The following is a 25,705-nucleotide window of genomic DNA, read 5'->3' as shown; positions in this document are numbered from 1 at the left end:
CTATTGCATGGTGCCTTGGCATGGTGGTCGATACTAGATTGGTTCTGTTAACATATGTCTAAAAATGGTTTCTAGTCTACCTCGTGGCTTACGATGTCCCCTAATGTGGATAAGGGGAGGCAGTAAAAGGGTACGGATAGGTTCGGGCAGTGCATCTTGGCAGATGGTACCTGGGATGGTTTTTCCTTGACTAACTCTGGCATTGCAGTGGGAACTCCGATCTGTACCTGAGGAACCATAAGTCCCTCACGGGAGAGCTCACCTGCCACCCTCACGCTAAGCCTCTCCCACTTCCCACAGCCCTGCCCCTCCCCTCTTGCTAACTAGAGGTGGGACTAACTCCCTTAAACTGCATCTTCCCCAAAGATTTCTCCCTCACATTGAAACCTGTTTTCCTTTCAAAAACCCTGTGAGCGGAAGCCATTCTTTTTCCCTAAAGTCGTGGCACCAGGAAGCAGGAGCTTGGTGCCCCCTTCACTCTGTTTGCTTGTGAAACCCACACCTGCTGCTTGGCAAAGCTTTCTCTTCCGCAGAGCACCTCCCCAGACCCTGGCAACAGAGGGCACCCCATCTCTGTCTGCAGAGGTGGAGCCCCAGAAGTGGTAGTCTCTGGGTGAGGCAGGACAACTAACAAATGGTTGGAATTCACTTAGAAGCACCTCAGGAGAAATGCCTGGCAGTCTTCGCCGAACGGTCACAAACTGCAAGAACCCTGTGGAGCACATTGCGCTGCAAAGATCCCGCTGCATCTGCCGTACTGCACTGGGTTGGAAGGCCTTACTTTCACTCCCACGAGCCCAGGTGGCATGGTGGGCTACCTGTGCTGCTAAGCACCATGTCAGCAGTTTGAAGTCACCGGGGACTGCCGGAGAAAGGCTTCCTGCTCCTGTAAAGATTGGAAGTCTCAGAAATACAACGGCACAGTTCTGCTGTGTCCTGTACGGTTGCTAGGAGTCACGATTGACTGGGACAGGAAACTAGCCTGGCATTCATTTGTGTGACGCGCGTGTTGGGGGGGAGAGAGGCTTTGGAGTCAAGTCGGAATTTTCAAGTGCTCTGCTTCTGGCTGCCATTCCTCTCCTCCGAGGCCGCTTCCTGGTCCCGTCAGCACCGAAGGACACCCGTGCAGGGTTGCGGTGCACTGCCTGGCACTGGGTGGGTGTGCAGCACAGGTGGGCGTGCAGCACAGGTGGGCTTACTGCCCCCGGCAGTGCCACACTTTGACCTTTGCTATCGCTTGGAACTGCTGCTCTCTGAAGCGCTCAGGTAGCACCATTCCTTCTCCAATTCCCACTGCTCCTGCTCTGTCTGCAGAGCCTCACTCACACCCCTCCGGGCTTCATTCCCTTCGTGAAAAGCCGGTACCAGCTGCCACCCGTCCCCAAGTGTAACCACTGGATTCTCTGGCTCCCGAACCTGCAGAAACTGAGGAGCCCTGGGTGTGGGGACCCACTCCTTTCATCCTGAGTTTGGAAACACCCCTTTCTCACATCCCAGCCCAGCCCACCTCATTAGGACAGCAACCTACCTCCTAAGGAACTCAGGTCTTGTCACCCAACTTTCTCATCGTCCCTTTTCACCTCGTAATTGCTCTGTGAATCACCTTTCCCTTGTCCTGGCTTATTTTCCTGCTTTAAGATCAAACCGAGTAGAATGCCATGTTTATTTTTCTGGTTTATGACATAACATCATGCATTTTGCATATACAGCTTGACTTCATTGCTCCCTATGGATGTACCTTAGAAAGGAGCCCTGGTGGCGCTGTAGATTAGGTGTTGGGCTGCAGAGCACAAGATGGGCAGTTCATCTCACCAGCCTCTCAGGAGGAGAAAAATGAGGCTACCTACTCCCGTGAAGGTTGGCAGTCATGCAAATCCTGTGTAGGTGCTCTCTGAGTAGAAGTAGACTTGATGGCAGTGGCTCCAGGTTGGTGGGTGCCGTTGTTAAGCACTTGGCTGCTCATTGAAGGGTCAGTGCTTTTGTAAAGAGGAATAGCTTTGGAAATAGGGGCAGTTCTACTCTCTCACTGGGTTGCTGTGAGGCAGAATGGCTCCTGGGCCGGGGGGTCCATACCATGTCACCACCATCACTATCAGGAAATTCCCTTACATTTGTGTTCGGTCAGTGTCCCCTCAGTGGTAATCACCGTCCTGACTCATCACAGTAGAAGTGGAAGTCATTCTCGCTGCTCTTAAACTTCTTAGGGACAGATTCAATGTGTGTGCGTTTCTGTCTGTGAGCATATAAATTTTCCTCCTTAGAATGTAATTCCTACTCACGGTAAGAAGATTTAGGAAGTGCAGAGAAGCAAGAGAAAAATCCATAATACAGCACTACCCATAGATGTTCATTGTGAGTATTTTTTTGTGTATCTTCCTGGACCTATCCTTGCATACAGAAGTTGTTGTTTGACAGAAATGGGATAAAATTGGGAGCCTCCTCTTTCGCCCACTGAGGGTGGTGAGTTCGAACCGCCGACCTGTGATCTGCAACCCAACGCCTAATCCACAGCAGCCCCAGGGCTCCTTTCTGTGGTATATCCACAGGCCAAAATTAAATCTGAGGGACTTCAATCATGTTCTTTTAGACATGTAATCAGTTTCACACCTTCTCCATCCTCCTAATGGTTACCTGTCTGCCCAGCACGTCACTGAATAGGATATACCATATACTGATCCAGCTCTTCTTGTGATACTTAATTTTTAAAAACGAATTAATTGATAAATGTGTACAGTGCACATATTTGGTTACTTTCTCAGGAAAAAAAATCCCACACATGAAAATTGAGTCAAAAAATGGAAACTGTGTGTGTGTGTGTAATGAATTTGTTGAAAAATAGAATTATTTCCACAAACTTTTTTGGAAGCACTTTCTTGCCCACACACACATGGATGCAAGTAAAAAAATAATTGCTATAAAATTTTAGAAGCTGTTATTAAAAATTTCACAATGTGAAGCTGTTCTCTCTAGCCCTATCTTCTCGCCTGGTCTGTACTTTCCTGAAGATGACGTTTCCATCTCTCTACCCTTCTTCAAAGTGTTGTCCTTCAGTCAGGAAGGAAACATTTTGGCATCCTGGAGGGACTCCGGTCATGTCCCTTTGAAATGTTCCATGAGCTTTGGGAACAAAAAGTCTACAGAGGTGGGTTTAGGGCTGCAGCATGGCCCGGGAGGTTTTCCATGGAAAGACTCCCAGGACAGGCTTTGCTGCGCTTGAAGAATGAGCTAGTGTGTTAGGATGGGGAAAAGATGCCTCCCGGCCACTCTGCTGGCCTTTTGCTCACCAGTGCTGTTCTCAGTGTTCTTCGCATGTCCTTAGACGGCCCCACGACTGCCCTGTGTCCTTCAAGCAAAGCTGTCACGATTTCCCCTTTGGAATAATAATAAAAATAAGCAGTCACCATTACATGAGCTGACCTCTCCACCTTAAATTTAACGGTTCCGACAGTTACCCTCAGAAGCCATGGTTTAGATTGGACCTGTTTTGGTTTTTGTAAGGCACCCTAAGGAGTCTAAGACAAATGTCCGAGAGTGTCTTCAGCCATCCACTGATCACAGAGATGCTTCAACACATCTTGTTGGAATTCACACACATACAAACTGGAGCCCTCATAGCAAGACTGTTTGACAGCTTCGTATGCAACCTATAAATACGTGTGTGAGATCTCCAAATTACAGTGCAGAGAAGGCTTTCTGCCCCTACTAGCAGTGTCTGAGGACATGCTGTCGCCCATCTTTTGCCACTCTCCCCAAGACCCTTACCATCTCTTCCCTTTGGAATCTCTCTCTTCCATCTGAACCTGCCCTGGCAGCACCTCCCTGACAAACCCTTAGCCTTGCTTTACCACAAATCACCACCTTGTCATCTTGCCGTCACAACTACACTGTCTGCCAAGCCAGTGCACAAACAGCCTCCACTTCCTTCTTCCTGTAATAGAACTTTTCATCTCCACTGACCACCTCTTACCATCACCTGGGACCTCCTGATGACCATGTTCACTGGCCCCTTATCAGACATTTCTGACTGTAAAAGTTCCCAGCTGATGTCTGACAGGAAATAGGCTCCATAGGCTGGATCCAGAAACGAGAGCTGCTGGCGCCTCAGACCCAGGGAGAGCCCTGGCTTTTGTTAGGTGCCAGCTTGTTGGTTCTGACTCGTAGCAAGCCTGTGCACAGCGGAAGCACAGCCCTGCCCTGCAGCAGCCTCACAGAGGTGCTGATGTTGGAGCCCGTTGTTGCAGCCGCTGTGCCCATCCAGCCAAGGGCCTTTCCCTTTCTTTATGCTTATTTTTTAAAAATTATTTTGGGAGTGCGCTTGCAACAATCCATACATCCATCGTGTCAAGCACATGTGTACATTTGTTGCCATCATCCCTTTTCAAAACATTTTCTTTCTACTTGAGCCCTTGGTATCAGCTCCTCTTTTTTCCCCTCCCTCCCACTCTCATGAGCCCTTGATAAATTATAAATTGTTATTTTCATGTCTTTTACTGCTGCCTCCCGTCACCTGTGTTTCTGTTGTTTGTCAGCCTGGGGGTTTGGGGGGAGGTTATACACCGATCATTGCGATCAGTTCCCTATTTCTCCCTCGTGGTATTGCTACACCTATTACTGTTCCTGTGGGGTTTATCTGTCCTGGATTTCTTGTGTCGAGAGCTCTGACCTGTACCAGTGTACTTGCTCCGGTCTGGCCCCCCTTCCAAGCATGAAGACCTTCTCCAAGGACTGGTCTTTGCTGATAACTGTCCGAAGTGTGTGAGACGACGTCTCCCCATCCTTGTTTCTAAGGAGCGCTCTGGCGGTCCTTGTTCCAAGACAAGAGTTGGTGGTGCTTTTGGCAGTCCGCTGTTGTCCATATTCTCGTGACACCACACTCGAATGCATCTATTCTCCTTCGCTCTTATTCACTGGACACGTTCCCCACCCATGTAAGCAACTGAAACTGCTGACTTTGGAGAGGTACGCCCTAGTCTTCAAAGGAACACACTTGCTTTTCAATACTCTAAAGCCGGCGCCCTCAAACTTCAAACGGGGCCAGTTCACTGTCCCTCAGACCCATTGGAAGGCCGGACTATAGTTTGAAAAAAAAACTATGAGCAAATTCATATGAACACTGCGCATATCTTATTTTGAAGTAAAAAAACAAACGGGGCAAAAACACCCGGTGGCCTGGATAAATGTCCTTGGCGGGCCGCATGTGGCCCGCGGGCCGTAGTTTGAGGACCACTGCTCTATAAAGAGGTCTTGTGCAGCAGATTTACCCAGTGCACTGCATCCTTTGATCTCTCGACTGCTGCTCCCATGAGCACTGATTGTGGATCCAAGCTAGACCAAATTCTTGACAACTTAACGTCTTTTCTCTGTTTATCATGCTGTTTATTGGTCCAGTTGTGAGGATTTTTGTTTACGTTGAGTTGTCATCCACACTGGAGTCTACAATCCGTGATCTTCACCTACAAGTGCTACAAGTCCTCCTCGCTTTCAGCAAGCAAGGTTGTGTCATCTGCATATTGTAGGCCTTCCTCCAAGCCTCAGACTACATTCTCCTTCATATTATCCAACTTATCTGATGGTTTGTTCATCATACAGACTATGGTGAAAGGATCCAACTGGAGGCACACTTCCTGATTTTCAACCACGCGGTACTCCCTTGTTCTGTTCACACAACTTCCTCTTGAGCGCAATTCAGTGTTCTGGAATTCACATTTGTCGCAAAGTTATTCATAGTTTGTTACGATCCACCCAGTTGAATGTCTGTGCATAGTCCATGAAACACAAACACCTTTCTGGTATTCTCTGCTTTCAGCCAAGATCCATCTGACATCAGCAATGCTATCCCTTGTTCCACATCCTCTTTTGAACCCCACCTCCCACCCCTCCCGAACCTCTGACAAGCTCCCTGTCAATGTACTACTCCAACAGTTGTTGGATGATCTTCAGCGAAATTTTACTTGCATGTGATATCAATGATATTATTCTATAATTTGAGTATTCTGTTACTTTGGAATGGGTACAGATATGGATCCCTCCAGTCAGTTGTCCAAGTAGTGCTTCCAAATTTCTTGGCATAGACAGGTGATGCTCCCAGTGCTTTGTCAGCTTGCTACAACATTTTGATTGCCGCTCCATCAATTCCTGGAATCTTACTTTGGACTAAAGCTTTCTGTGCAGTTTGAACTTCTTCCTGCAGTACCCTTGGTTCTTGCTCATATGCTACTTACTTCTTGACATGTTTGAATGCCAACTAGCTCCTTTTGGTGTATTCTTTCCATCTTTTTATACTTCCTGCACGGTTCAGTATTTTGCCGTAGAATCTTTCAATATTGCAACTCGGCTTGAATTTTTTCTTGAGTTCTATTTATCGTAGCAATGATGATCATGCTTCGGGGTATTCTACCTCGAGATCTTTCCACACTTCATTATACTATTTGACTTTGTCTTCTTGAGCTGCCCTGTTAAATGTTCTGTTCAGCTCCTTTACGTCATCATATCTTCTGTGTGCCTCAGCTACCCTACCGTTAAGAGCAAGTTTCAGTCTCTTCTCACATCCACTTTGGTCCTTTCTTTTTTTCCTGTCTTTTTAATGACCTTTCACTTTCTTCATGAAAGATGGTCTTGATGTCCTCCCACCGCTCATCACCCCTTCTGTCATTAGTGTTAAATGTGTCAAGCTGTTCTTGAAATGGTCTCCAAATTCAAGTGGGCTATAGTCAAGGGTGTATTCTGGCTCTCAGGGACTTAATTTTCTTCAGCTTCAACCTGAATGTATATATGAACAGTGGACAGTCTGTTCCCGGGCCGGCTTTCAGCTGTTGATACTGCGTTTCTCTACCGTCTAGTCCCGCAGATGTAGTCAATTTGATTTCTGTGGCTTCCATCTGGAGAAGTCCATGTGTAGAGAGAGTTGCCTTTTGTGTTGTTGAAGAAAGGTATGTGTGATGAGCAGATCGCTGGCCTTGCAAAGTTCTGTCATGCTGTCTGCAACTGTGTCTCTCACCAAGACCATATTCTCCAGCGGCTGTGCCTTCCTCTTGCTTTCCGACGTTTGCAGTCCATTCATTAATGATTGCACGTTTGATCCATTTCAGACTGAAAATGCTGGTAGAATTCTTTGACTTCATCATTAGCTTTAGTGGTTGGTCACAAATTTGAATAAAACTTTAATTAAAAATTAATTTATTGGATTTCTTTAAATGAGGATGAACATAATCCTATCACAGACAGCTTTGTACTTCAATAGAAACCATGAAACATCTCGCAGGAGGAGACAAGCCAGTCAGGGTGCAGTGTAGCAACGGTGAAACATACAATTTTCCTCTAGTTGTACACTAGATGTAGAGTAGTACAGATTGGAACTGGAAACAGGGAATCTAGGACAGATGATCCCTTCAGGACCAGTGGTGAGAGTGGCAATACCGGGAGGGTGGGGTAGAGATGGGGGACTGATTTTAAGGATCTACATATAACCTCCTCTCTGGGGGACAGACAGCAGAAATGTGGGTGAAGGGAGACATCAGACAGTGTAAGATATGACAAAATAATTTACAGATTACCAAGGGTTCATGAGGGAGGAGGAAAATGAGCTGATGCCAGGGGCTTACGTGGAGAGCAAATGTTTTAAGACTGATGAGGGTAACAAATGTGCTTCACACAATTGATGTATGTATGGATTGTGATAAGAGTTGTGTGAGCCCCCAATAAAATGATTAAAAAGAAGAACTCATGAGACATCCTTTTTGATGATGACTACACCACCATTCCCCCTGATAGTGCCATTTCTGGCACAGAGCGCCACGTGTTTTCTGATTGGCAGTGGCTTATACTGGTCCATCTCAGCTCACTAACACCGAGAATATCAATCTTCAGTGTCCCATTTCATTTTTAACAACTTATCATTTTCCTAGATTCGTACTTTGTATATTCCAAATTCCAGTTATTAATGGATGTTTGCAGCTGTGTCTTCTCATTTTGAGCCCTGCCTCGTCAGCAGACGAAGGTCCTGAAGAGTTCACCCCGCAGGCTTTACTCCATCCCTGTCGTCGTGGTTGGGAAGACCGTGCCTTCTCAGTCTTCTTTGGGCTGCCTTCTGAGCCGAGGGCATCCTCTGGCTCTGTCGCTTTCAGTAACGACACCGCGTTGATGCTCTCCACAGGGTTTTCAGTGACTCGGTCCCGGACGGTGGAGTCCTTCTTGCAGTCTGTTCTTCTGAGTCTGCTGAAACCTGCTCACGCGCCCTGCTGGTATCTGAAATACCCATGGCACAGCTTCTGACACCACAGCACCACAGAAGCCATTACAGCATGACATCACCAACTGACAGAAAAGTGCTGGCTGGGTCACTAGGGTGCCATATCTTAAGATTGTGAAAGCAAACCCACCACTATCGAGTCCGCTGCTATTCATAGTGACCCTACGTAGGGGTTCAGAGACTGTAACCCACCACTATTGAGTCCACTGCGATTCATAGTGACCCTACGTAGGGGTTCAGAGACTAACCCACCACCATAGAGTCCGCTGCGATTCATAGTGACCCTACGTAGGGGTTCAGAGACTGTAACCCACCACTATCGACTCCGCTGCGATTCATAGTGACCCTACGTAGGGGTTCAGAGACTGTCAATCTTTCCGGAAGCAGACAACTTCATCTGTCCTCCAAGAAGTGGCTGATGGCTTTGAACCATTGATCTTTCCATTAACATATCCCCCTGTGTCCCCAGGGCTCCCTGTTTAAAATTAGGAGAGGTTTGTCACATCTCAGTGCTGTAAGCCCAGAGATTTTAGAGGAGTCGGTGCCAGAAGCACAGAGGAAGGTAAGTAAAGAAAGGCTGTCCATGGGGCAGTGGGAGGGGGTGTTGGTCTGCGTAGACTAGAGAAACAAATCCGTAGACCCTCAGATGTGGATAAGAAAGTGCTTTATATAAAGAGTAATTGTACATTAAGAAAACATCCCAGCCCAGTCCAGATCAATTCAAGTCCACATGCAATGACACCAAATGCAGGAAGATCACAGGCCAGCGGGTGGGAAGTCTTGTGGGTCCAGTGGTGGTGTAAGCAACTCAGTGCTGGCAGGGGTCTCCACCGGCTTCTCCAGCTCAGGGCATTAGTGTAGTTCCATGTGTCTTGTCAGCTGCACTGTCTCCCAGAGAGTGAGCCGAAAGAGAGTCTCCTGCCTCCAAGGAGGAATACAGGCGTTCCCAGAATCCTCAGAAGGCCATGCCTACACAGAGGCCTCATTGGCTATGATCTGATTGACAGGCTGGATTCCACCCTTTCACTCTGAATCCTCAAATTGACACCAGATTATGTAACTACCACAGAGGGGGTGGCAGGAGGGTGGGTATGTTTTTAGAGTCGAAGGCAGAAGTGGAAGGTTTCCCCATGGGATGGCCTCTCTGCAGGGGTTATAGCTCAATGAAGGAGGGGGACTATCTGAGTGCAAAAGTGTGTAAGACTTCCTTGGGAGGCTCTCTGTTAATACTGGGGGCTGGGAAAGGGAGAAGGGAGGAACAGCAGGAAACCCCGTTTATTTGACCTTCCCCATCTTCCCCTGAAATTACCAACGGGGTTTTTATTTGAGGCCGTCTTCAGTTTCCCATTCACGAAAAGGAAAACCAAACAATATTCCTGTTGCAACCAGTCCCCCCAAGGGGCTCCTCAGGGAGGGAGGCCTCCCCTTCCTGTTGTGGGGAGGGGGGGGAGGGGAAGGTGTAGGTGAGGGGTTGAGGGGGAGACCTGGAGTCTGGAGACCAGGAGTCACACTGGAGGGAGGCCTCGCAGATCAACCTCACCCTGGGCCTTGGTGGGTCTTTGCCGAGGCTGGTCCTTGGACCTGGGGAAATCAGGGGCAGGGTCCACAAGGCCATCCAGCTGTGTGGCCAGGGCCCCTTGGTGCCTCCAGATGGAAACTCAAGAAACGTCCTGGACTCCGGCCTTCTCTCCATCTCCCACCGGGTTCTCGCGCCTGGAGCTCTGCACTCTGTCCTAATGCTCTTCTCTTCACTCGGGTCTCACCAGTCTGCCCCAGTGCCACCTCCTCTGGGAAGCCTTCCCTGACCACCGTGTCCAGCTGCTCCTCCTTAGTCCCTCGGTCTTAGCCCTGTCCTGTCTTCACACGCGTGACCCTTGTGGGGACCACGAATCCTTATGTGCAGCCGTCCCCCAGCATACAGTCCCATGGCCCCACTGGAAGTTGGGTAATTCTGACGCAAGTCAAATACCTCTGTTATTTTTCCATTTTCAGTTACTGCCTTTTCTTATCGGTATCTGTATAAATCTCGGTTTTGTCTTTGGGGTTGGGTATAGGTCAACATCTGCAAGAGAACATCTGAGAAGAACAGCAAATGAAGTGCCGCCACATTGTGCGTTGTGCATGTGACTAATGATAGGCGGGATGAAACCATAAACGCAGGTCCTTCTCTAGGGGCGACCTGTCCTTCCATGGTGTCTGTTTCTCCTTCCCAGGGGCTCCTCCTCCACTGGACCAGCCCCAAAGCCTGGACCAGCCCCTAGCTCTGGAAGGTAACAATATTCAGCACACGGAACAAGCCCGACACGCCGTCAATCACTGTGGGGTGGCCATTAGCCTGCTCACATGGAGGGTCTAGACCTGTGGTTCTCAACCTTCCTAATGCCGCGACCCTTTAATACAGTTCCTCAATATTGCGGTGACCCCCCCAACCATAACATGATTTTCATTGCTACTTCTCAACTACTTCCCAGGTTGAGACTGCTGGTCTAGGCCCATACTCTCCCTTTGTGCACAGAGGAGCGCTCTGTGTGTTCTGTGACATACAGGCCAAGCCTAGAGGGCACTGGGGCTGCAAGTGGGGAGAGAGCATCCAGACAGCCCCAGAGCTACTGCCTCCTCCCTCAGAGACACCTGATTGCCCCTTGGAAAGATGTTGGCGTTTGTGCCAAATGTAATTAAAGTAAAGCCATGCTGGGCTGCCAATTCATTCATGCATCCACTCACTCACTCAGTTGGTCAGAGCTGCTCATCAGCTGTTCATCAGGCGGCAGACAGGATGGCCTCTCACCTGACCCGCCCTCACTACCCGACTGACCGACGGACCCTAAACAGAGCAGGATTGCAGCCCCAAGAGGCTTCTCACCAGATGGTAATGTGGGGCCGGTAGACCATTTCCATCAGGCTTTTGTTACTTTGTATGTTGAAATAATTGTAGACCTAGGAAATTGCAAAAAGTTAGTACAGGGTGTGGAACAAGTGCTGGCTCCTATCATGGGTTAGGTTACTAGTGAAGCACAGATACTTCATTAAATAAGCAACAGACTTCCATGCCTTCAATTTTACAATATCAGGTAGAGGGAGTGTTCCCTAACTAGACATTGCATTCACACCGATAATGCATTCAGGTAAGAGAGCTGCAGCTGCTTCATATAAGCCCTTTGGAAATCTTCCGGCTCTCATACCGATGAACTGCTGCATTCCCATATCCCCTGCGTCTAACCTTAGCCCTTTGGTGTGCATATGAGGTGATTGAAAATACCATGGCTTGTGTCCTTAGTCCTCAAAGCAAGAAGTGTATAAACTTAGAGGATAAGTCAAAAACCAATGGGCTCACTTTTTGTATTGTTTAATAAACATTTGATTTTGTACAAAATAAATAGTACGGAAAGATCCTGCATGCCCTTAGTTTAACTCAATGGTAACATACACAGAGGTGAGAATTTGACACTGGTACAATTCACTGATCTTAAGAGCTTGGTATACGCCCATGTGTATGCACCTGTGGGAGCGTGTAGGTGTGCATGCACAGTATGTAGTTCTATGCAGTTCCATCACATGTAGATTCGTGTAACCATCAGCAAAATCAAGTACAGGAGGGCCCATTGCCACAAAGACTCTTCTTGTCTAGCCCTCTACCCTGCACCCCACTACCTCCAATTGTCATTTCAATGTGATATAAATGGAATTATCTTTATGGTTGGCTCTTTTCACTCAGCCTAATCCCCTTGACATCCATTCCAGTCATGCCCTTCCATAGTCTGTCCTGTGTATTGCCGAGCTGCCTCTGTGTGGTATGCTGACACACAGAGCTACTGTCAACATCCATGCTCTTGTTTTTGTGGATGTAAGCTTTCATTTCTCTGGGGAAAAGGTCCAGGTGTGTGATTAGCTGTGTTATATGGAAAGCATGTGTCTAGTTTTATAAAAATCTGCCAAAGTATATTCCAAAGCGACTGTACCATTTTACAGTCAGCAATGGGTGGGTGTTCTGGTTTCTCCACATCAACACGTGATTCTCTCATGATTTTTATTTGAACTATTCCCATAGAGGACCAGAGAAACTGAAGGGGAAAATTGAAAAGACCACGGACTGCTAAAAGGCCAAGCAAGTCTGTCTTGGAAGACATATGGCCAGAGTGCTCCTTAGAGGCAAGGCTGGTGAGACTTCGTGGTACATACTTGGTACATGTTGTCAGGAGAGTCCAGGCCCTGGACAGGGACATCATGTCTGGTAAGGTGGAGGGGCAGTGAAAGGGGCAGCCATCAGGGAGAAGGACTGACACAGGGGCGGCAACACCGGCCTCGAGAACAGGAACAAGTGTGAGGATGGAGCAGACCTGGGCAGTGTTTCGTTCTGTTGTATATAGTTGCTATGGGTCGGAACTCTGGCACCTAACAATAGGTATAATCTGTGTCCACTGCCAGTCTGTCAGTACTGTGGTTGGTTGTGCCACTAGCATTCCAGTACCAGCAGGGTCGCCCATGCTGAAGTTTCAGCAGAGCTTAGAGACTAAGGCAGAGCAGCAAGAGGTATGGGGATCTCCGCCCTAGACAATAGGACATTGTCCAATGTATTGCTGGACGGTGAGCGCCCTTACAGTGATTGCAACAGGGAACTCAAAGATGACAACCCTCTTGGAAGATGGCAGATTTGGTCTGTGGCACGAGCCACCACGAGTCAGAGCGGATTCTGCAGCAACACACCACTCGGTGTGCAGCGACAGCTCACTGTGGCCTCCTCAGCTGGCACCTTTCTAAGAGCCAGTGGTGTCAGAACTCCGCACCATGTATTTCACCTGTATGCTCTCTAGAGAATTTTTTTTTTCTCCAGAGAATTGTTTCCATGTCTTTTGCTCCTGTCCTAATTGGATTTAGTTTGGAGCTCTTTGTGTATTCTACAAAAGTGTATATTCTACACTCTGCCAGGTGTGTGGTTTGCGAACATTTTCTCCCAGTCTATTTTTTAATTACTTTTATTCGGGGCTCTTACAGCTCTTATCACAATCCGTACCTTCACTGAGTGTGTCGTATATGTTGCCATCCTCATTTTCAAAGTGTTTTCTACTTGAGCCCTTGATATCAGCTTTTTTTCCCCCTTCCCTCCCTCATGAACCCTTGATAAATTATTTCCCAATCTTATATTGTCTGCTGTCTCCCGTCGCCCACTTTTTTTTGTTCGTCCCCCTGGGAGGGGGTTATGTGTCGATCCTTGTGATCAATTCCCTTCTCCCCCCACCTTCCTCTTAGCCTCTGCTCTCATCATTGGTCCTGAGGGGTTTCCCTGTCCTAAACTCCCTGTGTTGCGGGCTCTTATCTGTAGCAGTGTGTGTGCTCTGGTCTGATCACATTTGTAAGGTAGCATGGAGGTCATGACAGTGGGTGGGGTGGGAGGTGGGGGAAGAAAGCATTAAAGAACTAGAGGAAAGTTGTATGCTTCATTGGTGCTATACTACACCCTGACTGGCTCGTCTCCTCCTTGTGACCCTTCTGTAAGGGGATGTCCAATTATTTAGATGGGCTTTGGGCTCTGGGTCTTAGATGCCTGATACCAGATCCCATCAACACTTCATGATCACACTGGCTGGTGTGCTTCTTCCAAGTGGGCTTTGCTGCTTCTCTGCTAGATGGCCGCTTGTTTATCTTCAAGCCTTTAAGACCCCCAGATGCTATATCTTTTGATAGCTGGGCACCATCAGCCTTCTTCATATTTGTTATGGTTAAAAGATTAACCGTAATTTCAGTTGGCATGCACCCTCTCATTTTTGGAGTCCGTTTGAGTCAAGAACCAAGTAAAGCCTCCATGTGCTGATATTCCGTTCATATGCCTCTCAAGCCCCTTAGCCTACAGTTCTTTTTCTTTTCCCACCTTTAAATTGTACTCATTGTGTGGCTCATGATTTATACTAAGTAAAACATACACCATTGAGTAACATTGTGTCGCTTTCTTTGAGTCATTCAACCATTCCCTCCCACCCTCCTTTTCCCAGCCATCCCCCTTTAATGGGAACTCCACTGTCCCTAAAGCCCCGTCCAATCTCTCAAGTTGCTGTGGTCCTTCTGAGCTCCCCATATAGGAAGTTATTAAAGATCACAGTGCTCAAGGCAGACCTTTCTCTGTTAGCCAACCTACAGTATCGCTGGTTTCTAAGACTACTTTAGGGGATACTTCTTGGTTTAAGGGTTCAAGGTTTTCTTAGTGGAATGATTTCAAGAATTCATCTACTTTTCAAGTCTAGGGTCCACATCTACGAGAATTTGAAATCTGTTCTACATTTCCCTCCCTTTGATCAGGATTATTCTTCTGTGAAATCTTGGAACAAAATGTTCAGTAGTCATCATCTGGAAAGGATGCACTTGCACACCCGATTCATCACAGTAGCACAACCAGAGTTATGAAGTAGCAATGAAAATAATTTCATGGCCCTCAGGGAGACTAATTTGGGATGAGGCGGGTCACCACAGCATGAGGAACTGTATTAAGGGGTCGCGCATGAGGAAGGTGGAGAACCGCTGCTTTGGAAGCCCCACTGAAAGCTGTGTGGCATCATAGCCACCTGCCGGCCTCCACCATCAAGTGCCCACTGGGGGCGAGCGGCACTGGTCTGTGACCTGAACCTGGGCTTCCCACACAGAAAAGTGCCAACAGAATCCCGCCACATTTCTGGGTGAACATCATCACTGAGACCCCAATACCCACAGCGGAGGCCATGCTTTCCTGCCCCCTCACCCCTGTCCCTCCAGACCCCCTACCTGCACCCTGGGGATTTCCGGGCAAAAGAAGGCGGCAGACAGCGCGGGCGGCACTCGGTAGACATCATACATTTATTAGTGAATATCCCTCTGAAATCAGCAACAATATTAAAAAAAATAATGATTGCACTACTTGGTCAAGCAGAACTAGCAACTTTCATTTTAAAAAAAGTACAAATCTGTTAAAAATTTCAATCAGTATACACATATATATAATACAACATACTAGTTATGTTAAATGCTACAAACCAATGTGAATCCAATAGAATGGAAAAAACCACACATTTAAGCTTTAAGAACCATTTTTTTCTCTATATATTAGCATTTTCTCAAATACATACATGGGAAAAATGAGGTAACTGTAAAATGTGCAAGGAATAGGGCCCCCCATTACATATATATATATATACACACATAGAATTATATGTATATATATAAATATAAAACCTTTCCAACACACGACACAGGCGCTGGACCCAGCCAGGGCTGGGGCGGCGCCCACGGTCATGCCTAGGCCAGAAGTCGGTCAATCAGAGTAAACAACGACAAGCCCCCACCACAGGAAATCATTGGTAACATGGCATCTATAGCAAGATCAGCAAATCACAAACATCCTAAATAATTGTCTTATAAATCTTTTTTTTTTAATGATTTTTCTTTAAATGTTGTGCCCCACCCTCCCCCAGTAGCTGCTCGTTGGCATCGTGGCTGCAGCCGAGCCGACAGGACATGCAGGCGTGAGCCCGTTTCCGCCTGCCCCAGGAGCTGTGAGGGTTTTCTGCAAACCTCTGTTGGAGTGGGGAAGGGAGGGGGGTTGGAGCGGGTGGTTCTCTGTGTAAAACACGTGGGTTTTCAACACTGCTATAAATATAGAAACGTCACCTGGAGTTATATACAGTAAGACTTTGGGTTCTCCTCAGGGCTGGGGCCAGGCTGATGGGGCCCCAGGAGGGCTGGGTGGGGGTGGGGGGCCAGGGCGGCTGCAGGGAGAACGAGGGTGGTTGGAGCATCCCTGAGGCAGCAGGCGCCAGGGGCTGCCTGCTAGGATGTGCCGGCCCCACACGCGGTTCGTTCATTGGGGCAGCTACCCCAGCGGGGGGAGGGGCTTAGATGGGGGTGGGGACCGGGAGTTGGGGGAGCTCAGCCAGACCCTCCAGGGCCCCCTCCCTCCAGACCGTGCAGAGCAGGGCCCAGAGGCTGGAAAGGGCCCCGTGGAAGGGGGCCATGCCCTCCTTGGTCCTTAGTCCCTGTCCTCCGGAAGCCCTGGCAGGTGAGAGGCGGGCCCTGGTTGGAGGGAAATGCCCTGAAAAGCGAGCTGTCACGGTCGGCTCTGGGTACATGTGCAGTACAGTGCATGGCAGTTTTCAGCTGAGCACAGACCCCCACCCGTACGCCCGCCCGGCCCAGCCCCAGCCGCTCACATGCACGCAGGCCGGGCTGCTCTGGTGGGCATCCCTGCTTGGGGGCACTCGGTCCTGGGTGGTTCCTATACCCCCCCCCACATTAAACCAAAAGGAAAAAAAGAGTTTTTAAAATCCACACCCCCAAATCCTATACGCAATTTTGGGCCAAATGAATAAACGCAAACTGCTGCTCCTCACATTCATGCACAAGGACAGGGGCTCGGGCAGGCAGGCGGGACCGCGCAGGGAGGCCGACAGGAGTGGCCCTCAGGGACCTTGACCCCTTGCCATGCCTACTGTCTGCGAGGCGGGTGGGCTCTGTGCCCTCCAGCCTGGGTCAGGGGAGTGGAATGTGGCCAGAGTGAGGGTCTCCTCAGAGCCAGAACCATCCAGCTCAGCAGCCTGAGTCTGCCTGAGACCAAGGTGGGAAGATGCGGCCAGAGGCTCAGGAAATGGCCTAGCGCCCACCTGCCTGGGCGCTCTCCAGCGCCAACTGGGTCAAGGGGACGCCACTTCAGTGCAAGAGACCAGGTGATCCAGGAGGGGCCCCGCTGCCCATGCTGAAGCCCACCGTCCCCACCAGCGTCAGAGAAGGGGCCCTGGTTCCCGGGGCCAAGGAGGAAGAGAGAGGCCCCAGGCAAACTGGAGAAAGGCGGGGGGAGGCTCGGATGGCCCCCATGGCGAGAGGACAGGCAGGCAGTGGCCCCCATGGCGAGAGGACAGGCAGGCAGATCGGGGAAGGAGTCTTTGGAGCTTGGCAAATGCAGGGGGCTTATTGCAGGGGCGTCTCTCAGGGCTGACCCTGGCACCAGCTCTGGAGAGGCAGGCAGGATGGCGGGGCAGGCTCGGGAACTCCCTCCCATCCTCCTGGGGTCCCGCCCCCCAAGGTTCCGGAGCTCTGGGCAGGGCTCTCCTGGACAGCTGTGAGGCCTCACTCGGCCTCCCTGGGCACCTCGGAGGCGTCTGCCCGGCAGATGGGGCATGTCCGGTTGGCCTGGGAGGAAGGGGGTGGGGGGAGAACAACACATCAGGCTGCAGCCTCACCTGCCCTCTGCCCCCCACTGCTCACACCCTCCTGACTCTAGGGATCCTGAGGCCCCCTGCAAGGAGCGGGAACTTCTGGATGCTAAAGATGAGGGGGGAGCCCTCCAAGCCACACCCCTTCTCCGGTGTTACCTTTAACCACTTGTCCACACACTTGGCATGGAACTCATGGTTGCAGGGGAGGACCCGGAGCAGCTGCCGTGCCTCGAAGTCACTGAAGCAGACGACGCACCTAGGGGTCAGGGAGGGAGGCCCAGTCATCTAGGTTGGCTGAGAACCCCGTGAGGGTCAACTCCCCAGCCCCCACACCCACACCCTGGGGTGGTGCCGGCGGCACTCACAGCGTCTGCTCCGACTGATGGCTGTCGGGGTTGAAGCGGTAGGATGGTAGCTGCTCTATGTCGGCTTTGGTGAGGCCTCGAGGCTTGGCATCGCCCAGGCGCTCTGCCAGGTTCAGGAGGGCCTGCATTGGGGGTGATGGGGGGGCCTGTCACCAACCGCTCTGCGGCCAGAGCTCTCCCCTGCTCCCGTGGTAGGTGCCCTCCTACCTCATAGTTCTCCATTTCCACATCGTCCACATCGAGGTCCAGGCTGATGGTGGGCCCCATGGCGGTGGGTGACATTGGCAGCATCGAGCTGAAGGGGACAAGTGTGGACCCTCAGGGGCAGACAAAGCAGACGTTTGCCTGGGGACAGCCCGAGGTCTGGAGCACAGAGGCCGGCAGTGCCCTGGGGCAGAGCTGCTGGTACTCACAGGAAGTAGGGCAGGAAACTGGGGTAATAAGGTGGTGGTGGTGGCGGCGGCGGGGGTGGTGGCATCGGCTGTTGCAGGCGGTATCTCTGGGTGCTCAGTCTCCGCGGCATCATGTGGGAATATGGCTGAGGGAGTGATCAGCAGCAGGTCAACCCAGGGCCACACCAGCCCTGCCCTGGCCACCGGTGTGTGTGTGGGGGGGTGGGCACTCACCATGCCGAAGGGCAGCTCCTGGGGCAGTGGCTCATGCGGCAGGTAGTGCAGTGGCACAGAGGGAGAGAGGGTGGGACCAGGCGCAGAGGTGGAGTAGGTGAAGCTCCCCAGGGGGTGCTGGTCCCCCCGCAGCTCCACATCGTTGTCAAGCCGCTGCAGGGGCTAGAGGAAGTGGGGCTGGGGTTGGTGTGGCTGGCCAGGCGGGGGAACTTCCACAGGCCCCGGCTGCAGCCCCACTCCCCACTCACCATCCTCGGGTGCTGGGTCTGCAGTGACATGAACTGCCCCAGCGGCGCCATGTGGGGAGGCTGGGTAGGCGGGGCTGGCGGCGGTGGCGGGTGCAGGATGTAGTGGTCGCTGGAGAGGAGGGGCGGGTAGACCTGGTAGGGCACTGGGAGCTGCTGCATGGTGCACGCCTGGATCAGCTGTGGGGATGGCACGGCTGGACAGGGCTCCTCGGGCTCAGGCCTGGGTCTCCCACCAGCGTTGACCTGAGGCAGCTCGGCCCCAAGTGGGGCCCACTACACTCCTCTCCTGAGGGGGGCCATGGCCTATGGGCTGGGCACTGCTTTGCCCCCAGGATAGGGGCAAGAGCATGGTCTGGGCTGTCCGGCTCACTGGGCATACTCACCGGGGGTGGGAGGCAGCACAAAGGGTAGTGCTGTCCGCTGAACATCACGGAGCATGCTGGGAGCTGCTGGGCACTACAGCCAGGGATGGGCTGGCCCGAAGGCACCGGAAAGCCTTGAGTGGTCACGGTGGTGACTGTGTAGGACAGAGGGACGGGCCCCTGGTGCACCTGTGGAAGAGGAGGCCCAGCGGGCTGTAGGGAGGGCGGTCTGGTCACACTGGCTCCCTGTGAGAATCAGCCGGGGGCCCTTCCCAACCTGCAGACTTGGCTGCTTCCTGCCCCAGGAACCAAGAACCCTCTGGGAACCCAGTGTGCGTGGAAGGGACTACCAGCTCTGCACAGCCTCTTTCTTCTGGCCTCAGTTTACCTGCCTGAGAGCTGGAGCTGGAGCACGCAGCAGTGAGGGAAGCGGGGCGCCAAGAACTGGGACAATGTGCACACCCTTGCTGAGGCTGGAGACACAGTGGGCGGGGAGTGTTGGGGTCCGCATACCTGCTCGTGGAGATCAACCATGAACGGGCTCTGCTGGGTGGCTGGGTGCAGCATCCGGGGGCTCCCGCCGGCAGGAGCCGAGGCTCGGCGCTGCTCCTCTACAGAGAGGTGAGGTGGTCGGGGCGGCAGCTGCTGGGAGGGTAAGCGCTCATCCTGGGCAGGCGGGCCGGCCAGGGGGCCCTCACGGCCAAGGCTGCACCACAGAGAGGAAGCTCCAGTAGACTGAGGGAGCTCCTCCCTCTCTTCCCAGCTGGTACCACCAACACCCCCAACCTGACCTTCCAGGCCAGGGCAGCTCCTTACCTGTGCCGGAGCTGGCCAGGGACACTTCCGGGCCCTGCCGAGAATCGCCGCTGACCCACAGGTGCAGAGGGGGGCCACCTAGTCACTGCCACCGCCCATGGTCGCATCAGGGGTTGGAGGGACTGGGCTGGGGCTCACACCCCTAGGAGGCAAACAGATGAAGAAACTGAGGCACAGAGAGGCCCTGCTCACTCACTGCTGGCCCCATCTGGTCGGGAGAGATTCAAGCCTCTGTAGTCTGATCCCAGGGCCCCTGTGCACTGGGTCTGGCCCCTCCCAGACATCGAGTGGTCCAGCTCTGCCTTCTCAGCAGTGGCCTCAGCTTCCTGCTCTGTGAACCAGGAGGAGCCTCCCTGCAGTCAGGGCAGGTTCAGAGGGCTGGGCGGCTGGTTGGTGGGTGCCAGGAGGGTGGAGGTTCCGGGGGACTCTGGTTTCCTCTCTTCCACTGGCTGACTGACAGGCAGGAACGCAGGCCAGCCCCCTGGTTCCTGCCCCAGAGGCCCCTGGTCCAAAGCAGGGCTGTATTCTTTCTTTATTTCCTTCTTAACCTGTCCAGCCCTGACCAATCCTCAGAACATGGGCTTCGAGACTGTGGGGGCAGGGAGAGGTCCCATGGCCCCAGTGAACTGGGTGGGTCTGGCATGCACCCAAGCCCTGGCTCCAAGGGTTCCTAGGGTGGAAGGTGGGACAAGTGGCACAAAAATAGGAAGGGCTTAAGCCAGGAAGCTGAGGGGATAGTTCCCCTGCTAGGTTGGAGCTGAAGGTTTGTGACAGTAGTTAGGGCCATGGCTCAGATACTTCCAAAAGTCGCTGAGGCTGCAGAAGGCTCTGGAACCCGTCAGGCCTGGCCTCAAACAGGACCAGCCCTGAGCCCTTCCCCAGCTAACCTAATGCCCTAGCATCCACCATGTTGCTCCCTCGGGCCGCATCCCGCCTGCAGGCAGCCAGCTGGGAAGGCCCACTTCCTCCATGTGGGTAGAGAGAAGCAGAGGCCTTGGGGGAGGGAGGGGATAGAAGGAGCTGATGGCTAAGAGTTCAAGAAGAAAGAAAATGTTTTGAAATGGATGGTGACAGCAATTGTACAATTATGCTTGCTCTAATTGAATTATGGATTGTTAAAATATCTGTAAGAGCTCCCAATAAATGATTTTTAAAAAGCAGCAGCAGCAGGAGGGCCTCCTCTGAACCCGTGGGAGCCTCCACGTACAGGGCCCCAGCCCGGGGAGGCAAGCTGTGCACTGAGGAGAGCTGGCCACCCAACATCCCCAGCCCGCCCCCAAGTGACGGAGGCGAAGGAAGCACAATGACGAGGCTAAGGAGATGACTGAAGCCTGGCCTCCAGAGGGGAGAAGCGGAAGAAAACCTCGCCCCGCTGAGTAAAGGTTTCTGCTCAGCCCCCTTGGTTGCCCATGGGCCTGGGGCATGAGCACGCTTTCCTGGCCATTAGGCCACTGCCCACCACACGTTTGTGACGTCAAGTGCGGGCCGAGTGCATACACCCATTCACACGTGCACACTGGCCACCAAGGGAAACAAGAGGAAACTCACAAAGAGCAAAAACAGACTCCAGGCCCCACCCCCGAGCCTCGGGAGGGGTCTTTGGAGGGGTGGGCACCAAGGGCCAGGGTAGCAAATACCCTGAAGGTTTCCCAGAACAGCCAGGTCTGGGGCCCAGAAGCCCCAAAGCCCCACTCCCCCACCCCGTTCATCCACTGAGGGGCAACATAAAGGCAAGGACAGTGAGCCCCGGGCCAGTCCGACTGGGGCCGGCCTCACATCATTAGTCAGCCAGGCTTCTGCTGTTCCTCTTGCACCAAGCCTTCTGGCTGGTAGTGGAAGGGCCAGGGCACAGGTGCGGGGAACCCTCAAAGGCCCAGGTCTGGAGGACTCTCCCTTGTGACCAGCTCACTTCCAAGGCACTTCCTCCCTCCTCAAGAGGACAAGGAGCACACAAACCAAACCAGCAGACAGAAATGACTTCTGGCTGGGGACAACAGTGCCCAAAGCGACAAGGCCAACCATCACGTTGTCACATGACACCCAGCCTTTTGGCCAGAGTCTTGGCTGAAGAGTTTGGGCAGACCACTCGCCCTCTGACCCTCAGCCCTTCCAGGAACAACCCCTTAAGGGACAAAGGGCTCCTGGGTAGTGACGGCACCCACCGACATCCAGTCAATCCTGACTCATAGCGACCCTGAGCCTGCGTGGAACCACTTCACAGGGTCACAGGGTAGCAGTGCTTTGTGAAGTTTCAAGTCAGTCTGGATGAGAGAAGTTATTGGAAAATAAGTGATGCTGGCCCCCAAGTACAAACAGGGCAGCAGGAGCTGCGGGGAGCATGCTGCTTGGGAGGAAATGCCCAGGTAGGGAGGGGAGGGGTCAGTGCTTCACTTCCTAGAAGAGAGGCCCACCTAGAGGACACACCCACTTCACAATAGAGCAAACTAAGGCTGGCTGTGACTTACTCTAGGCCACAAAGCTAGAGGGGGTTTGAACTAGCCAAGCAACCTGGGCCCTGACTCTCACTGGCACCAGAGGCCCCCAAAATGAACTTCCTTATCCGGATTCTCTCACTGGGGAGGAAAAGCAAGTGGGGTCCTGGGGGAAATTAGCAACTTGCTCAAGGTCAAATAGCATGAACTACCCCTAAACCTGCTCTGCCTTTCCAAGGGACCCTCCCCCCAAGGTGTGTACAAAGGTAACCTTGCAGGTTCCAGCAGGTAGTCCATGCACTCTGCAGCATTCCTGTCTCCCCACCACCCCCAACACAGACAGCCAGTTCTAAGCCGCGATCCCCACCATGCTTTAGAGAAGCCTTGACCACGGGGATCCGTGTGCACCGCTTTTTAGCAGATGAGTAAAGTCAGACCTCAGCAGCTTGAGTAGACTAGCAGGCTGAGAAGCTACCCTACCCCCACACCCCTGCCCCAGGGCAGGTGATGAAGGCTCCCTCTAACTTGACTGAGCTTCCCAATGTGCGGTGCCTGGAGGCCCTGAGGGCCAAAACCACCAGGCTCTGAGCTAAGTCCTTGGCCAATTTCCTGGGTGACCTTGGGCAAGGAAATGCCTTACTTCTGTGAGCCTCAATGGCCACCAATATAAAACGGGGGTGGAGATATCTCCTTCCCAGGGTACCCCAAATGTCCTAAGTCTAGAAGTGAAAAAATGAGGCGGTCATGTTTCATTATTAGTGCGGGAGGCAATCAGTGTCCCTGTGGGCCGGGCCTCCCCCAACATAGGCCAGTGGTACCTTGCGGGGCTCCAGGTAGCTACCCGTCTATTCCGCTCCCAAGGTGGGCTGGGGGGCCAGGGCTCGGACATCAGGGCCCAGAGGTGCCGCTTCACTTCCCCCAATTCCTTTGTGCCTCGCTCACAGGGACACTGCATGGCCGGGGACCAGCCTGCGGCGCCCGGCCGGAGCGCTGTGACTTTAAGAGCCGAGGATCCCGGACCATGTGCTCGGCGTGAGACAAAAGCAACAACAAAGGAAGTGGCGGCAGCAGGGGGAGGGGGCGGCTCCTTCCCCTCCAACCGCAGCGCTCAGCCTCCTGAGGGGGAGATCCGGTCCGGCCTTGGGGGTCCCCAGTTCCAGGGGTCTCACCAACCCCAACCCGGCTCCCGTGATTAACCCCTGGGAAGCCGGCTAGACCAAGGCCCCTCAATCCCAGAGAAGGACAGGAATCTCAAGGGTGTGGGAATCGGGAGTTAGGGGCCCTGGCCCCGACTCACCTTCGGCTGCCTGGCCACACGTTGACTCCTTTGTTCTCGTTCGAGGGCAGCGAAGCTGGGCAGGGCGCGGGAGGGCACCCTCGACCCTCTAAGAGCCCCCGACCTGCGGAACAATGTGCTTTCCTTCCCACCCCTTGGTCCGGGGGCAGCCCGGCTCCTTCCGGGGCCTTCTCTCTTTGTTGTCCTCCCGACCACGTCTGCTTCCCGAGGCCCACGCGCGGTCCGCCTCTCCCAGCCTAGGCTCTTGAGAAGCGGGAGGGGGAGGCGGTGCAGGACGGGCCGTGTTTGCGCGGCAGCTGGCAGCTGGCCCTTTAAGAACTGTCCGCCGCGGCAGCGGAATGTAACAAACCTCACATTTGATTCACAACATTCAGAGCGGCGGGGTCGCGCGCCGGGTGGGAGGGGGCTCGCGGGGGCGCGCCGGGAGGCTCCGGCAAACAGTAGCCGGCGGCGAGCCCGCGAAGACTCCACCCCGCAACGAGAGCTCCGCCCCCAAGGGCCACGAGAACCAATCACTCACCGCAACCGGGCACGTGACCACCGGACCGCCATCTTGAGAGGCAGGCTCTTTTTTTAAAACCACCTCCTCGCCCCCGCCTTCGCGTTTAAAGTTACCACAGCGATAGTTAAGAGGCAAGGGGCGGCGCCACGGGTCCTGGCCTAACGAAGGAGAGACCCAGGGGTGGCACGATCATAGCTATCGGCGGCAACTCGATGCACCACGCCAATTCGCGAACCACCACGCCAATGGGCCTCAGTTTCCCTGCCTGAGAAATGGGTCCCTCCCGATCATCCGCAGTCCGGACTTACTGTGCCAAGGTCCTCTCCTTGGGGATGGAGCATCGTCCCAGCCACTGAAGTGCAAAGAGCTAGAGCTAGGCGGCCAAGGGGTGGGGACAGGCCTCTTGAACCAGCCTAGAGGTTTGGATGTCCCTAACAACGCTGGGCCGGCCCCCTTCGCGGAGATGACGTCAGCTCCCCAAGCTGCTGCGCCGCAATGACATCATGGCACTGCTGCCCGGTAGCTCCTTGTTTATACACGGCGGCTTTAAAAAAAACTGGGCGGGTCTGGCTCGCCTAACGGACCAATGAAGGGCAGCGGATGCAAATAAGCTAACGTCTGCCAGTCAGGGGGATTGGCTCTGCGCGCACTGACGTAACAGAAATTGAGCCCCCCCCCCAGCGTGGCTGCAGCAGGGGAAGGGGCGGGGAGCAGTTTGTAGGGGGCAAGACTGAACTGCTGGGTCGCCCGGCCTTCCCTCGGACCGGCGTCCCCGCAAAAGGAAAATCGGGGAACTACGCCCAATGAAGCCCGTATACGTCCCGAGTTTCCTACTCTCCTCAGTCCCAGCAGTTATAAGAGAAAAAGGATCACCGGTTTGCCCAGTTTACAAACGGGGACCGTCTTGGAGATTTAAGTGGGGGGCGGGAAGGGGGCATCATTTGTCTCTGGTCACACAACTACAAGTAGGGGAATCTGAACCCCAGTCAAAGCCACGCTGAGTTCCTTTGTGCCTCGATGCCTTCCCAGTCAGACATTATACAGAGGGCTATAGTATCTACAGCAATTACAGAAGCCAAAGTAATTCCTAAAAGCAGTGATACCCGAAATGTCCAAGATCCGGACAGACTGCGCAGAGGAGGAAGCATTCACAGGACCACGGGACATCTCTTCAGGCCCCACGGAGGCCGTTGGAGGGGCGTGAGGGCCTGCCTCCAGGAGAGCTCTACACAGGGCCGCGGGTGGGCGCGGGGCAGGAGTCGTTTTCAGTACTTGGATATATTTCATAACCCCAAATTTAAAAGTTAAATACAAAGTGCTGGGCTAGCGTGTAACTACTTTAAATCGGATACACATATACAACATCAAAGGGTACAGTGGTTAACTATCCCCAAAGAGAACTAAATGGGAAAACTGGGTTAAGAGACTAGATTTGTTTTTTACTCTATACGTTTTGTAATTTTTTTTTAACAACCCTGTTAACGTTTTAACAATGGCTGGGTGGTTTTTTTTTAATCGTTTTATTAGGGGCTCATACAACTCTTATCACAGTCCATACATACATCAATTGTGTAAAGCGCATTTGTACATTCATTGCCCTCATCATTCTCAAAACATTTGCTCTCCACTTAAGCCC

General features: G+C 52.6%; 1 protein-coding gene across 6 annotated transcripts in view; it reads right to left on the bottom strand.

Moving 5' to 3' along the window:
* Positions 1-15,051: 15,051 nt before the first annotated feature.
* RNF44 (ring finger protein 44) overlaps positions 15,052-25,705 on the bottom strand; it is a 14,607-nt gene continuing 3,953 nt past the window's right edge. The window contains exons 1-12 of one of the 6 annotated variants that reach the window (XM_045284766.1): positions 24,378-25,184; positions 23,568-23,670; positions 19,839-19,980; positions 19,536-19,728; positions 19,044-19,235; positions 18,661-18,837; positions 18,413-18,574; positions 18,200-18,324; positions 17,994-18,081; positions 17,787-17,908; positions 17,578-17,677; positions 15,052-17,395 (exon numbers count right to left, since the gene is read on the bottom strand). In XM_045284766.1, coding sequence (XP_045140701.1) covers positions 17,333-17,395; positions 17,578-17,677; positions 17,787-17,908; positions 17,994-18,081; positions 18,200-18,324; positions 18,413-18,574; positions 18,661-18,837; positions 19,044-19,235; positions 19,536-19,728; positions 19,839-19,945 — 1,329 coding nt within the window. In that variant the 5' untranslated portion in view covers positions 19,946-19,980; positions 23,568-23,670; positions 24,378-25,184 and the 3' untranslated portion in view covers positions 15,052-17,332. Of the gene's footprint in view, positions 17,396-17,577; positions 17,678-17,786; positions 17,909-17,993; positions 18,082-18,199; positions 18,325-18,412; positions 18,575-18,660; positions 18,838-19,043; positions 19,236-19,535; positions 19,729-19,838; positions 19,981-23,088; positions 23,388-23,567; positions 23,884-24,377; positions 25,186-25,705 lie in introns of those variants that run through there. The other 5 variants (XM_045284769.1, XM_004696810.2, XM_045284768.1 and 2 more) reach the window with 5 other exon arrangements.

The sequence above is a fragment of the Echinops telfairi genome, unplaced genomic scaffold, assembly GCF_000313985.2.
Source record: "Echinops telfairi isolate 266 unplaced genomic scaffold, ASM31398v2 ScPeMD7_7469;HRSCAF=8507_0, whole genome shotgun sequence".
Classification (NCBI taxonomy): domain Eukaryota; kingdom Metazoa; phylum Chordata; class Mammalia; order Afrosoricida; family Tenrecidae; genus Echinops; species Echinops telfairi.
Note: the sequence above shows the minus strand (reverse complement) of the source record. Positions and strands in the feature narration are given on the sequence as shown.